General features: G+C 43.5%; 1 protein-coding gene across 1 annotated transcript in view; it reads right to left on the bottom strand.

The window, feature by feature from the left end:
- The window catches only part of LOC119485300 (protein AF-17-like), a 40252-nt gene extending 25336 nt beyond the window's left edge, over positions 1-14916 (bottom strand). Inside the window, 7 exon segments of the mRNA XM_037764801.1 lie at positions 1047-1154; positions 3808-3901; positions 5927-6030; positions 12354-12463; positions 12587-12641; positions 12743-12822; positions 14663-14916. Of these exon segments, the coding sequence (XP_037620729.1) occupies positions 1047-1154; positions 3808-3901; positions 5927-6030; positions 12354-12463; positions 12587-12641; positions 12743-12822; positions 14663-14771 (660 nt within the window). The 5' untranslated portion in view covers positions 14772-14916.
- Positions 14917-15817: the final 901 nt, after the last annotated feature.

Here is a 15817-nt window from a genome sequence, read left to right as displayed (position 1 = left end):
TTTCTCAAAGTTTTTTTCCGGGGACCCACTTTGTAAAAATGACAAACCACTGCGACCAAATTCACAATAGGTCTTATCAATAAATTATTTAGAAATTGTGAGAAGAGCAGAATTTGTGCATAAATGAACATTTGTGACCATTTATACTGCCATTTCTGCATCACCTTATATTCTCTTGAATAGGTAAACCAGCCATGTCGTAGAGATATATGTTTGATAAATCACAACTTTGTTTTACGCATGACTTATTGAAAACACATACACATGTTAAATAGTTTATAAATGAGACCAAATAAATGGGTCTGTGGACCGCATGGCTGTATGAAGAGAACTGGATCCAGCGTTGGGGGCGGGGCCCGGTTCATTCTTATGAAAGTTGTTCAGTGGTGCATGAAACAAATAAAGCTTGACTTCCGAGTTTAAAATGACCTGGATCTTCGTTTCCTTTAACTCCTCCTCCCAGCCCTCGGTCTGGGTCTCATTCACATGAACGGAGGAAGAGAAATAACTCTGGTTTCAGCTATTAATGCGTTTTTACAACTTTTAGGACCTTGTGATTTAAATAAGAACTATTAGAGTGTTTAAAACTGGGCTAGTTGATTCACCTAAATAAAAAAAAATTATCCGCTGAGTTACAGACGTCTCTTTCTCAATGTAAGTCTATGGGAAAAAGTATTTTTGGCCTCACAATGGCATCACGTGACGGACACGGAACTTGTAATTCCACTGTTTGGCCACTACTGTCAAATTTGCTTCAAAGCCCGGCGATCTTCCTCAGGGGCTTTTGTCCCAACCCAGTCTTTGGGAAAGACTGCTTTAACAGACGAAGCCAAAGTCCTCAAATGGTAAATGTTGTTTAAACACAAGCCACAGACAAGAAACTGCCTCAGTAGAGCTGTTGAAAATTGGCAAATGTCTCATTTAGTCAGAAGCTTTCTGATCAAGGAATATGTAAACACGACTACAAATCTGAGCAGGTATTCAATGGCAACCTTTTGGTACATTACCCAGCACTGACAGTTACACCCGTGAACAGCAGTGCTTACCTTCCTCTGTCTGTGGTGGTGATGTTTGTCTAGTGGTGGAGAGCTTGAGCGTCCCCTGGGATGAGTGAAGGAGGTACTTGTATTTTCACTGGAGCGCAACTTCTTTTGCTGTAGAAAACCAAAGGAAAAAGTGAGTGTTAAATAAAACCTTAAAAGCTGTGAGGGGGGGGGGGTTTGATTTTCAAATAATGCCTTAAAGGTGCAATCAAAATGGAAAACCAAAGCTCATTTCATGATGTGCGCCTTTAGATAGGCAGGAGCAGTCAAGCTTCTAGTGTCGGTGCTAGACTAAGACAGCCCTCAGCGCTACATCTCAGTAAGTAAAACAGGTCTGGGGTTATCTCATTGATTTCTGTTTCCCCAACCGACAACTACAGTTGTTCAGATACCAATACCTAATCAACTTGTTGAACTGTAAATCAGTTCTTCTTCATCGCTCCAAAACAGTAGCCTTCACTGTGCTGTTGCCCTGGAGGGATCATGGCTGAAACTACTGTTTTAGAGCAGCGAAGAAGAACTGATTGCATCTAGTTTGTGACAAAAAACGACAGCAAACAACAGGCAGAGCCGGTGCTAGTGGAGAGTGTAACGGTGGTCCAGAGCGAGGAAAATGTCAGCCATGTGGCAATATTCCACAGTGGAAAATCCAACAAGTAATACGGCGATATGTCCAGTATGTAAGGCTTCTGTTTGGAGGGTGGCAGCACCCTAGTGGGGGGGGGGGGCTGAATGTTGCACCCTGCAGGACAAATTAGCACCCAGGATGTTCCACTGACGAGGACAGCTAAGATAATACGGAATTGTTTATTTATTCCTAGCTTCATTATTTATGTTCTTTGTAACTGACAAACTGAATAACAAAAGAAAGTTCTATTACATTCATTCTCTGTATTTGTTCATGTTTTATAGAGGGTTTAACCTGAGACAGGCCATACAACAGATAGTAATCATATCACATCCATACATGGTCAGTAGTAAACAGCTGTTAAACAATAATAATAATAATAATTATTATTATAATAATAATAATAACTATATATTGTTTTATATCACGCTGGTATCGGATCGGTAAGTTCAGGTATCACAATCTGTATAAATCGTATCAGAACATCTCTACCGACAACCAGGACTTAAGTTGCGGGGTTGTCGTCTTCTTGTGCCAGAGCCAGAAAAATGTGGTAAAGCATGAATGAAATGGACTAAACATATACATATATATACACCTCCGGTCTCCTGAATGGGGTTGTCTAATGTAGTTAGATCTTCTTTTGCTAACATTAGATATTCACACAGCGAAAAGGCTGAGTCCTTACCACATCGGCCCGGGGTTCGAATCCGTACCTGTGGCCCTTTGCTGCATGTCATCCCCCCCCTCTGCACCAACAGAGAGAAGAGGTGTCTGTGTAGTAGGGGTGTAACAATTCATCTACTACATCGATGTATCGATTTATATTCCTACGATCCAAGTACATCGATAGGTACTCTGCAAGTTGTCCTTCACGGGAGACGTATATCGATATAAAATCGTTTTGAAACGCAAAAAAACGATTGTATGGATACTAAGGATTTGCACCTTGTATTTAAGGACGACAAACGTTATATGAAAGTGTTTTTTAGCACTTTTATTGGTAAAGAAATGTTAAACGTTCCTCCGGTTCACTCTCCAGACATGCGCAAGCTCTGCCCTCTGCAGCGTGAGCACGCATCCATGGCCTGCATGCAGACGAACGCCGCACTGGACTCCTCTCTCCTCTCTCTCACCCGGTGACGGCATGGAGGGAGATGGGCACCGGTCTGAGCTACGGCGCTGCGGTGAAGAGGAGAGTTTCAGGCCCTAGAAATCCGGTTGACGAGGGCAGATTCCACCCACAGGTGCTTCCCCGTGCGCTGTCGGTTTTTCATTCACAGAAATGACTTTCCTTTCCCCGTCATGATATCGATGTGCATTTGGTGACTATGGTGCGAAAGAATCAGTGATAATATGTGAATAGAGTTCTATAGAGTGAACAGACTCTGGACCTGCCGCTAATATCCTAAAGGGGAGAGGCAGTGGTGAAGCCCACGTGACACAGATACAGGAAATGACTGTAAAGCGCACCGTCTCCTTTCTGAACGCTCTCTGGTTGAATGATCCTAGCAACAACTACCTTAACTTCTGTGTCAAATAAAAATGACGGGCGGATACGTCAGTCACAAGCCAGACTGAATAATAAAACACAAGATGCCAACTCAGTTTGATCAGTTATGGCTGTCAAAGTTAACACCGTAATAACGCATCAACACTAATTTGTTTGTCATGTTACTATTTGAGCATATTATTTATGCTAAATGCAGTACCTGTGAGGGTTTCTGGACAATATTTGTCATTGTTTTGTGTCGTTAATTGATTTCCAATCATAAATATATACGTACATTTCCATAAAGCAGCATATTTGTCCACTCCCATGTTGATAAGAGTATTAAATACTTGACAAATCTCCCTTTAAGGTACATTTTGAACAGATAAAAAATGTGCAACTGAGGATACCGAGAATCAAAGGTACGAATAAACTACACGTTTGAGGAGGTGGTAATAAGTTTAACATTATGTTTACTGTTAACACTTCACACAGTGCATTTAAGGGAGGATTCTGGGTAAGAACATTCATCTCTGATGCTTGTAGCTGCTACCAGTTTCATCAATGTGGAGTTTAAGATGACATTTTAATACTTAAATGTCAGGAATATTGGTTTGCATCCTCTAGACTGTTGTCCATCTTACCAACTTGTTGTAGTGGTGCTTGCAGTAGCCACAATATTTCACGTTGTCAGCTTCGGGGCCTTCCTCCTCACACAGCAGACCTGCCATCTGAGCACTGAACACAGGGTGTCATAGGGTCAGACAGACACACACACACACACACACACACACACACACACACACACACACACACACACACACACACACACACACACACACACACACACACACACACACGCGCACACGCGCACACGCGCACACGCGCACACGCGCACACGCGCACACGCACAGAAATCTGTGCCCTACAATCTTCCAGGCTTGATTTTAGGCTTGAGTTGTCAACTTCTGCATTGTGATAGGAATCAGTTGCAGCTTTCACAGGCACAAAGCAAAGGACTAAAACTGTAAATAGATAGGGAGGTACTCTGGGAAATGTAGTGTAGACAGTGAAACAAATACAGCTATGGGAAATGCATATCAGCATTTTGAGGCCAACTGTGGACTGTAACACACCTTTCACTCTGAAGATGGGTGACTAATTGACTAATTGCATCAGTCAACAAGTAAAATCAATCATGTGTATCTAAAATCGGATTACAGCTCGACAATTGTTCCAAAAAAATGTCATACCTTGGTTATGGCACATCGTCCTGCTTGGGTATTTGTTTTAACAACTTATAAAGAGGACTTATTATGCTAACTTTCAGGTGCATACTTCTACTAGAACATGTTTACATGCTTTAATGCTCAAAAAACACTTTAGTTTTCTCATACCAGCTGTGCAGCACCTCTTTTCTCGCTCTGTCTGAGCTCCTGACCCCCCCAATTCCCCTTGCCAAAAAGTAGTCTGCTCTGATTGGTCAGTTGGCCAAACTCTTCGGACTCCGCTCCAGCTCCACTCTAACTAGCTTTTGTTTTAGGGCGTGCCAAACTAGCCGTTATGCAAATGTGTTACTTGGTGACATCACCACGTTACGGAAGAAAAGGCAGGACTTCAAGTGAGGCGTTTCAGGAGCAGTGTTTCTGTGGGGGAGAAGTAACTCCCTTTGGCGTAGACTTTGTAACTTTGCAGACCTTTTACATGCACAAAAAACAGATCATTTGTCGATACGTTCATAAGTCAATGTGATTCTTAAAGTTACTGTGAGGAACTTTTAACGGGTTATGAACAGTCTCAGTTTAATACTGATGCCTCTATATGACCTCCATACCGGTAAAACGAGATCATCAGCAAGAAGATTGGCTATTTCTATATTGTCATTCTTAATGCTTGTCACCAGTGCAATTGGGCCGGATTCGGCGCAGAATCTGAGCTAGAGTTTCTGGTGAATCTGCATAATTTCGTTAGACTCCAGCGGGGCCTCCGGTAGCAACCGGCCCAGCGCGGACAGACCCAGATCCGGCTTCGTTGCCGCCTTCGACCTGCAGTTGGAGCTCCAGCGTGGGGGGTGGAGGGCTCCGCAACTGACAGGTCTTCCTCCGGCCAGGAGCAGGGCTTCGCCTCGCTGCCAACACCGACACCAGGCTGCTGGAGGCCCAGGCCGTATTGCTGGGCCCGCTTGAGGGAGGGGAGGCACAGGAGAACCAGAACCAGGACTGCGCAGGGCAGACTGTCAGACCCCACTGCACTGAAATGAGAGGTTTTCTAAAGGGACTCTGGTGCTCGGAAACACTATCACTTTTGTCCATAGTGCCCGCCGAAATCAACACAAAATTAAAGTTTCTCGTCGTAGCTTTAAGTGGTCTTTAGCTTTTTTATTTTAAAGATTATTTTTGTTTTTTTCTGCCTTTATTAGATAGTCACAGAGATAGTTATTAAAGGGGGAGAGAGAGGGGATGACAGGCAGCAAAGGGCCGCAGGTCAGAGTCGAACCCCGGGCCGCTGCGGTAAGGACTGAGCCTTGGTACATGGGGCGCCAGATTTAACAATGTTAACTATTCATTTCAGAAAGTATTTCTGCTAGATCTTTGCTGCAGCTCTTTCATCACCATCAACATCTTAGTTATTTCTCGCTGGAAGTCTTTGAATAAATAATCACCATACATGTGGACAACACATTTCCATTCAACAATACACACACACACACACACACACACACACACACACACACACACACACACACACAGCTTTAGGACTCACCAGGTGACATGGAAAGCTTGTCTGCAGCCCTGTCTGTTGCAGGTCATGCAGGCTCCGCAGGCAGCCTTGCTCTCCCTCCCGTGGTCCTCACAGATATAGCAGGTCTGGTGAAGCAGCAGAGATGGAGAGAATAGGAGATGAAGGGAGAGAGACACATCAAGTTATTAGTATTATTAACAGGTGCTACGTTGCCCTGTAGATAAACAGAAACTAAGCCCTTGCTGGTTCAAAAAAAATGCTGATTAATGTGGAAAGCTGAGTAACGTTTTGAAGCACTTTAAGTGTTGACAGGGCAAACTCAAACATTAGAGAAGAGAACCATTGTGATTGGGAAGTTAAACGCTCCTTAGTTTGAGTCCAGCCACAGCCATACTGTAAAAGATTAGGATGTTTTGCATATCAAGACAACAGATGCAGCTTTCAAACAGGAGACCGTTTGCTCCGTGCTCGCCGCTTTGCACAGCAAAACTGTTGACCAGATGTTTGGGAATGTTGTGGAAAAAAAATCACTCAAGAGCTTGTGGCTGGTATTTGTTTTCAAAAGAGAGCTTTGAGTTTTTTGTATCCGGATGCTACTAACACCTAAAATGCATTTCCCATCTTTTTTCATAAATATTCCTCATCATTTCCTTCTGTTTCCTTATAGAATAGGTGAAGAATGGTTTCATGATAAACTGTGGGGCACTCGCATTGAAAAATTCATCATGTGTAGCCCAGATTTTGGAAATAATTGATTTTAGAGCTCAAGGCTGGAATCCTGGCCTCCTACGCCATGGCGGCATCAGTCTTCACCGACTTGAAAATGTGCACGCAAAATACATGTAAGCATTCACATGTGATCGCAGACAAACGCACGCACGGAGCTTTTGTACTTCGTCCTTAGCTTCTCCCCAGCGAGCGGGGCAGACTGCTGGTGGGGGGGCAGAAGAGGCCTAGCAACAGGTGCAGGACAAAGGAACAGCGGACTCTTTACCTTTTCGCTTCGGCCCTCCCCTGTTCTGCCTTTTCTCTCCCCTTTTCCTCTGTCTTTCCTCTGCTCCCCACATCCTCACTCTGCTCCCTGTTCCCCTCAGAGGATGTCGGCTATGTAATGAAAGGCCGGAGACATAACTACACACCAAAGCGTGTAAAAAGGAAGAGTGGCTTCTCAAGTTTTCACTGTCCATTGTAACGCTGTCTAGGAATGCAGGCGGCATAATCTGGATGAATGGCTCCGACGGGGAAAGCTGCATGCAATTTACTGTAGCTGACACAGTAATATGAAACCAGGCACTCAAACACTCACATGTGTACATTTATATGCAGGCATGCACACAGAGACACGCACACACGCACACGCACACGCACACACGCACACACACACACACACACACACACACTGCACGTCAGCCACTGGCTGCTCAATCTAATGAGTCCATGCGTCAAATATTGATTTCTTTGTAATGTGCATTCATTGCTCTGAAAAGGCGTGCTCTGGTGCATGCTGGACACACTGGCACGCACTACTTCTGCTATACACAGTCTGCCAACTATCAAAGACTACACAGACAAGAAAAAAAGGTACAAATGGATAAAGTTACAGCAGCAGACGTGTGATAAAGCTTGAATGGCCTGAAAACTAGTTTGTGGTTAAATGGTTTGCTTTAAAAAGTGAAATAAATAGACGTTAGCGGAATACTTCAGAAGCCCCTCTGAACGTGTAAGCACGACTGTTTATGTGATGAAGGATATGTTCGGTCTGTTTTCCATAAGTGGCCTTACTTTGCATGTCAGGACTCTGTGTGAGGTCCCGCTGTCGTTGTGTTCTGTCAGTCAGTATGCAGCATGGAACTCTTTCATTATGTCAACTAGTCATTAGCCAGTGTTCCATCTATTATACAGGAACAGACTTGAAGATACTTCCCTGTTGGATATTATCAATTCATGATGCTTTGTACTACTAAACTAATGATTATTTTCATTATCGGATTTTTTTTTTTATCAGTTAATTAAACATTTTATCTATAAAATGTAAAAAAATCCCAGAGCCCAAGGTGACATCTTCTGCAGACCAGAACCCAAACCCATTCAGTTCTTGATGATATTAACTTGAACAAATTCAGGAAGTTTTAACTGAAGAAGCTGCTACCAGTGACAGTTTGGCATTTTGCATGATAATTGACTTTAAACTAATCACTTCAGCACACGATGTGTATTTTATGGCTGTACCAAATAGTCCGAAGCTTCATTCATAACGTTAAAGATAGGGTTGACGATGTTGGAAAGCTAGCATAATTTGAAAGTAGCATCGCCTCAGGAGCTCCGTCTAAACCCCCCCCCTCCCCTCTGGGCTCCTTCCAAGGCAACGCCCCCCCCACACCACACACACACATGCACGAGCACCGCCGCATTGTAACTACTTCACAGACACAGAGCGGAGAGAGGACCTCAACTCAACAACGCTACCTCATGACAAGTAACCGCGGCAGTGCTACTGCAGTGCTGACTTTTCTCTTCCATTCTCCAGGAAACTTGCGGCGGCGACGCGCTTTGAGTTCAGGCTGGTGCACGCCAAGGTTAGAGTACGAGCAGGGAGGCAGGGAGGCATCTGATTGGTTCTTTCCGAGCGGACCGAGAGGCAGTTGATTGGTAGACGTTTTTACAGGATTACAGCAGCTACAGATGACGGCTCTTTTCCGGTCCTTTTTCAGAGCTCATCAGTAATGGATCGCTGTCGGGGGGTAAAGACCATTTCAACCAATAGAACAAATAGTGAATACTGGAGAACATCGTCAACCCTGCCTTTAACATTCAGATTCTAAATCAACAGTCGAATGCTGCGCATTTTTTGCATGTCTATTCATTCGGTTTAAACTCGGTATTTCTGCACAGTTGCAGATACAGATCAGGCTCCACTAATATCATCAGTACTATACTACTTGTAGAATTAGATTCCAGTGGCGACTGTGCGGGGTTGTTTCTGACTCGTGTGATCCAAACATTTCCAATTATTTCGGAGCATTTTAAAGTTCAAAAATCAACAGTTATTGAAAAATGACAGATGTAATCATTTCAAAAATTCACAACATGTTTTTATCAGTCAAAAAGCTGTTTGCTCTCCTGCACGCCACACACAAAGGGAGGCACAGTCTGTATTAACGGGGCGGTCTAGCAGCATAACTTACAATTTATTTAACCACAATAACACAAAATGAGTGCTGTCAAAGTTAACGCGATAATTACGTGTTAATGCAAATTTGTTTTAACCCCACTAATTTCTTTAACGCATTAACGCAATCAATCTTTTTGAGGTTGTAGCGGGCTCAACGTTTTTAAAACTACAGTGAAGATACTGACATTATACGAAACTAGAAAACCTAAAGAATCCATCGGTACCAACCATGTCATACTAGCTTATCATGAAGGAGGTTAAATAACGCTCCAAACTTACACTAAATTTTCGCTAGGAAAAGCTGGCATGGCCATTTTCAAAGGGGTCCCTTGACCTCTGACCTCCAGATATGTGAATGTAAACGGGTTCTATGGGTACCCACGAGTCTCCCCTTTACAGACATGCCCACTTTATGATAATCACATACAGTTTGGGGGCAAGTCATAGTCAAGTCAGCACACTGACAGCTGTTGTTGCCTGTTGGGCTGCAGTTTGCCATGTTATGATTTGAGCATATTGTTTTATACTAAATGCAGTATCTGTGAGGGTTTCTGGACGATATCTGTCATTGTTTTGTGTTGTTGATTGATTTACAATAATAAATATATATATATATATATATATATATATATAAACATTTGCATAAAGCAGCATATTTTCCCACTCCCATGTTGATAAGAGTATTAAATACTTGACAAGTCATCCTTTAAGGTACATTTTATAACAGATAAAAAAGGTTCAATTAATTTACGATTAATCACAATTAATTAAGGACAATCATCCATTAATCACGATTAAATATTTTAATTCGTTTAACAGTCCTACGAAAAATTAAATCATTTCTGTTTTTTTAGGGTGTTGACGTCATAAAATATGACAACAGACATTCAAAGTTTCATTTGAGAACCTCAATAGAAGCTTTGAATGTAAAAAAATGTCATTCGGTGCAGCCCTAGTGTATTTTGTGATGAACTGTGGTAAATGTACTTTTTTTTGTTGTTCCCTCGACCTGATTCATCCATTTTCTACTTAAGCTGGAAATCTCCCACGTTTCCCAGAATGACTTGTAACAGCCTCCAGAGAGCAGGCGCGACCTTGCCACATTCAGCTCTGGGCTTGTACGGGATGTGTAGGTGGAGAGAGCGATGGTGATGTGGTGGAGCTAAACAGTTTTTCCCTTTAAGGGAGAAACAAGAGTTGTGCTGTTTCCCAGATGTCTTAAAGCTGCGTTGCATCATGGTTTGTTGAAACTACTGTCGCTGGCAGAGAAATTGCAAATGCTTTTTTCTTTTATGATGGATTTCTCTCTGTGGGATTGTTGACGCTGATGAAAAAAGTGTTTTCCTAAAACAAAGGCCCTGCTCGGGGTTTTTATTTAGTGGCTGACACCAAAGCTGATGTTTTCAATTATAGTTCCAATTGAACTTTAAGTGAAGAATTTACAGCTACAAAGGTTTGTTGTAATGCTCTTGAATTAGTTGTGTGAAACCAATGGGGCTGGGCACCTCACTGTTTGAAATACAAGAGCCCATGTAATACATGAGCTTGAGTACAGATACCAAAACTATACTTTCCCCCAATACCTTACTTCTAAACATATGCTAAAGAAAAGTCACAAGGTACAAAATTACAATGCATAAGATTTCCAAGTTGTCCAAACACAAACAACCTTACAAGAACATTGCATAAAAATAATGAAAGAGACAACAGGTACGGGTAGGTAGGTAATATGAATCTGACCAATCATTTGACGCAATTTTTAATATGTGACGCTTTTCAAAACTTATGCTACAGACATACACTCGGTTGGAAAATATTGATATTTGATACCTGACCCTTGGTGCCTTATCATCTCTGATAAAGAATGTTTTTATGTGTGTTTCAGCCACTCCAGGATGAAAAGAATGATGCTCTTCATATCAGCACGTCATGTTGATATCAACGTTACACGTATAAACGTTTTTTAAACGATCAACATCAGCCGGACCTTCAATTCATGGAGCGCCCTTCATTTGGTCAGCTAACATTACTGCTCAGCATGTGAAATATAGAGTGATATTGTGCTTTTAGCTGCTAATGTTGCTAACGTTAATCAACATGATGCCTGTCAATCACGTTCAGTCAGCGATGCTCGCTCGCGTCTACGTAGTGCGAGCACAAGCGCGAGCAACAGGACGCTGACTGTCGTTGACTTAACGGCCACAGGTGTCGCTGTTAACAAGCTATTTCTGATTCTTACATCCAGCCCCTTTAATTTAAGTTTTGAGACAGAGCTCTGCAACCTGATGAAGTGCAGCAGACCAACGCCTGATCCACACTGGGAACGTCAGGAGCGTGTGGCGGATGCGTGATTCACTTGTCGGATGTTCACGCCAGCTGCATTTCAGCTGCGTCTCTGCTATGTTTCTGCTGCTGCAGCTGCTATTGTAAGCTCTTTCTTTCTACATAGAGTTTGTCTTTCATAATGGCAATTTCATATCATTATAAATGTCATTTATATTTATCTTCAACAGAGAAGGGTTAAGAAACATGTGTGTGTGTGTGTATTTGTAAATGATAGTAATAATCCACAATTACAACCCGGTACTATCATGGAGCTCTCCAAATCACTGCATGTTCTACAACACTGTCCAGCACATACAGTATTTCAGAATAAAAGCCTCGTGTGAACAAATGAAGGAATTCTGTCTACAGAAAAAAAGGTTTGAGGGCCTTTATTTTGAAATGAAAGCAGGAAGTGTTGATTTAAACCCTGCACTCTATTAATTCATGGAGCTCTCCAAGTCACTGCATGTTCCACATCAATGTCCTGCACATATTTCAGAATAAAAGCCCCGTGTTAACAAATGAAGGAATTCTGTCCACAGAGAAAACGCTTGAGGGCTTTTATTTTGAAATGAAAGCAGGAAGTGTTGATTTAAAAATAAGTCTTTACTTTTTTTCATGTCCGTAACATACAGTATTCTACAGATAGACATCAAAACTGTACCAATCTTGCTGGTATGATGTCAATATACAGTCAATAGATCACTTTCACTGTCTGTTGTTGCTGTGAACTGCGCGCGTCACGCGTCAAAAATAGGCGAGACCTCTATTCTCTAGAAGAGACGCAGCTGAGCACTGCCCGCGTGAGACGGGCTGCTCTAACCTGTTAACACGGACGCCGAAATAAAAAACAACAGGTAACGCAGCCGCCACACGCTCCTGACGTTCCCTGTGTGTCCCGGGCTTAACAGTTGTTCACTTCACAATGTGTTACAGGTGGTGTGTCAGTACCTTGATGTATCTGTCATGCGGGACGTACTGCAGGATGATGGGCTCCATAGTGAGGACGTTGGCAAATTGCACCTCGGGGATGTAGAGTGCGCACACAACGTGGGCCCAACCTGACGGACAGATTGGCAGTGGATCAGTGACATGATGAGGTTCATTATGAATGAAATGGATTTAACTATTTTGTAACTGAGAGAAACAGCAGGAGAGTGAGATGGACAGAGGGTGAGATTTACCTCCACTGTCTGTCCTCTTGAGGGCACCATCTTTGTGGGGACACAGCTCACACCTCTGAGGGAGGACGGGGGAGAGCAGAGCTTGTTGTGAGCGTGGCATTAATCCGGATGGGTGGATGAGTGTGTTGTGTCACGCTGTGTGTTGGCCATACTCACCACGCGTGCCGCCCTCTCCTGTGATTCACACTTCCGACAGAACCACGGACCGGTGGGAACCTGGACGATGCCATAACATGCTGGGATGGACGGACACACACAGACACACACACACACACACACACACACACACACACACACACAGAGAGAACAGGTTAAGGATAGGCTACTATTTTTTGATACATGGTCCTCAGCGATTTTCCTACACATGTAAGGGATAATGTACAGCGAGACGGTCATTGTTGTGGAAGACAACAAAGACACAATTCTTTCACAACAACGACCCGCTAGCTGTACATTATCCCGCTTATTACACAGCTACTTACAAAATCAATATTTTGACACAAAAACGGACCGCCAGAGTCCGACATCAGAGCTGCACCCATAGCAACGGTCTGTTATACATAGCAACAGTCTGCTATAAAGAAATTACAAACCGCAGAACGCTGTGATTGACCAATCAGAATCAAGTATTCAACACAGCTGTGTAATAAATGATTATAATGCATATACATGTTACATACTGTATTATGTGCTGCTGTCATCTAGTCTCTTTCACATTCTTATCTTCACCATTTTCTACGCAACATATTTTACCCTGATCTCTTATAGTGGTGTCAGTAATGTTAAAGCTGCGGTGGGTAGAAATGGAGCAAATATGATTAAAAAAAAGTTATTTTTATACTATATGCTGACAGTAGTACATGAGACAGGTAATCTGAAAAAAAATCATGTTCCTCTGGTGTCTGGTTGGAAAACAACCAATCAGAGCTGATCTGGAGTCTGCCGTCTCTGAGCAGCTGTCAATCACTGATCAAACGGTCAAACTAGGCAGCGCTGATCAAATACGAATCAATATTCTGTTACTGTAATGACTATTTCTATTTAATTTGACCGTTTGATCGGAATTCGCGAGTGATTGACAGCTGCCTCCGTTGAATGAACAGCCAATGGAAACGCTCTCTCTCTCTCTCTCTGAAATGACCTGTGATTGGTCAAAGTCTCTCATCTCAGGCTAGATTTTCTAAAGTCTGAAAACAGAGCCATGAGGAGGAGCAGAAGTCTAGTTTTCTCTCAGAATACTTGAATTACAATATGCTGAAAGGTTATTACGGGATCTCTGCCCAATGATGCCCAAAACATTCTGCCTACTGAAGCTTTAAGTGCTGCTGTCATCTTGGTCAGATAATATTTGAGAAAAACAAAAGAAGACATTTTTAATCCACTTGGAACTTTAAAGATTGACACCTCTCAGCTCAACCTGCTGTGTCAGCTTCTCACTAATCTTTCTTTATTACATTTTAGAGCACTTTCGCTGACTTTAAGGAACAAAGTCAGGATCAGAGGAGAGCAGATGAAGTCAGCCAGGCAGAAACCTCCAGCAGCCTCCCAGAGTTGCTCCAACAATCAGTAACAGGGCTGATCATCAGATCAGAGATATAATGATCCTAGAAGTTCTCCTCTGTCCGTGTTGTCTCATTACAGCAACAACGCGAGTGGACACAAGGTAACATAATGTCCAAACCGGCGGGCCTCGCAGGGGCTGTTTTGTCGCAAAAACACGCCTCTTGCAGTGTGTCGTGGATCCAACCGGGCCAGACACACACACACATACACACACAACCACACACACAACCACACACACACGGACCTGAAGTGGCATCAAGGCGCCATCCAGGCTCGGTGTCACACTCCGCTCGGCCCTGTGTGTTTAATCATGTGTGCGGAGAGGAAACAACAAACAGCACGCCTACCTACCCCTCCCACACACACACTCGCACGTAGACAGCGGCAGACCTAGTAGACCTAGAAACCTACCGACCTACAGCAGCACCTCTGGCTGCCTCTGGCTGCCTCCAGCCGCCGGCTCTCGCCGTCACAGCAGCCCGGTAATGACGCGCTAGCGGCGGCTAATGTTACCTTGGTGGACGGCGACGCTGCAGCCGTGTCCATCACAGTAAACCAGGGGGTTCTCAGCCCAGCCTCGCTCGTCTGAACACACGCAGCAACCTCCAACCATTTCCCGCATGCTGCTCCCATACGAAGAAATGTGTTTGCCCTCCCGGTAACGGCTCAGACCTCGCCCAGGCCTGTCAAGTGGTCGTCCCGCACTTCACCGCCGCACCGGGCATAGTCGTGGGCCGCTTTCGTGGCGCACTTTTGGCGCCGCGTAGAGAGAAATCTCGGCGTGGTGGTGTGTTCGTGCTGCTGCTGCCTCCTCTCCGGTTTTTCCGTGATGTCCTCCCCGTCCCCATAGAAGCGATGCAGTGCGCATGCTCAGACCTGCTCCTGTGGTTCACAAGAAGTCACAGCAAAGGTAGCAAGTTATTGTTATCAGTGTGAACACGGAGCCCGTCTACACCGCCTGTTCTCACTCTCTCACATTCATGTTATCATTCTTATCGATGTGAGGTTAGTGCACCTAAAGGCTGCTGGTCTGTGGAACAGTTTTATTAATGAGATTTAGTAAAAACATGTGGATCAATCTGTAAAAACCGCTGGCTGCTCTCTGTCTAGCAATTCTGTTTCAACAGCGCCATCTTCAGGATGTCTGCAGAACAGCAGTTACAAGCTATTTCACCATCCAGTGTCCTGAGATGGAAAACATCCAGTGTGAATGATACACCTGTTTATATTACTGCCTCAACATTTCATTTGACTTTATTCGGATTCATTCCCTCTTGGTGTAAGGTTTAAACCTGCAGTAGGCAGGATGTTTCTGGCATCATCGGGCTAAAATCCCATAATAACCTTTCAGCATATTGTAATTCAAGTGTTCTGAGAGAAAACTAGACTTCTGCTCCTCATGGCTCTGTTTTAAGGCTTTAGAACATCTAGCCCGTGGTGGGAGACTTTGACCAATCACAGGTCATTTCAGAGAGAGAGAGAGCGTTCTTATTGGCTGTGCTCCAGCTGGTGGGCGGTGTTTGGTATTTCCTCAGCAGATCTCAACATGGCAGCCAGGTCACAAACTTTCTCATTTTACAGCTAAACAGTACACTATAAGATGTCTCTGAAAACATTTGAGAAGTGAAATAGACATTACAGTAACAGAATATTGATTCATATTTGATC

Source organism: Sebastes umbrosus, chromosome 3, assembly GCF_015220745.1.
Source record: "Sebastes umbrosus isolate fSebUmb1 chromosome 3, fSebUmb1.pri, whole genome shotgun sequence".
NCBI classification, from domain to species: domain Eukaryota; kingdom Metazoa; phylum Chordata; class Actinopteri; order Perciformes; family Sebastidae; genus Sebastes; species Sebastes umbrosus.
This window is presented reverse-complemented; position numbering and strand designations above follow the sequence as displayed.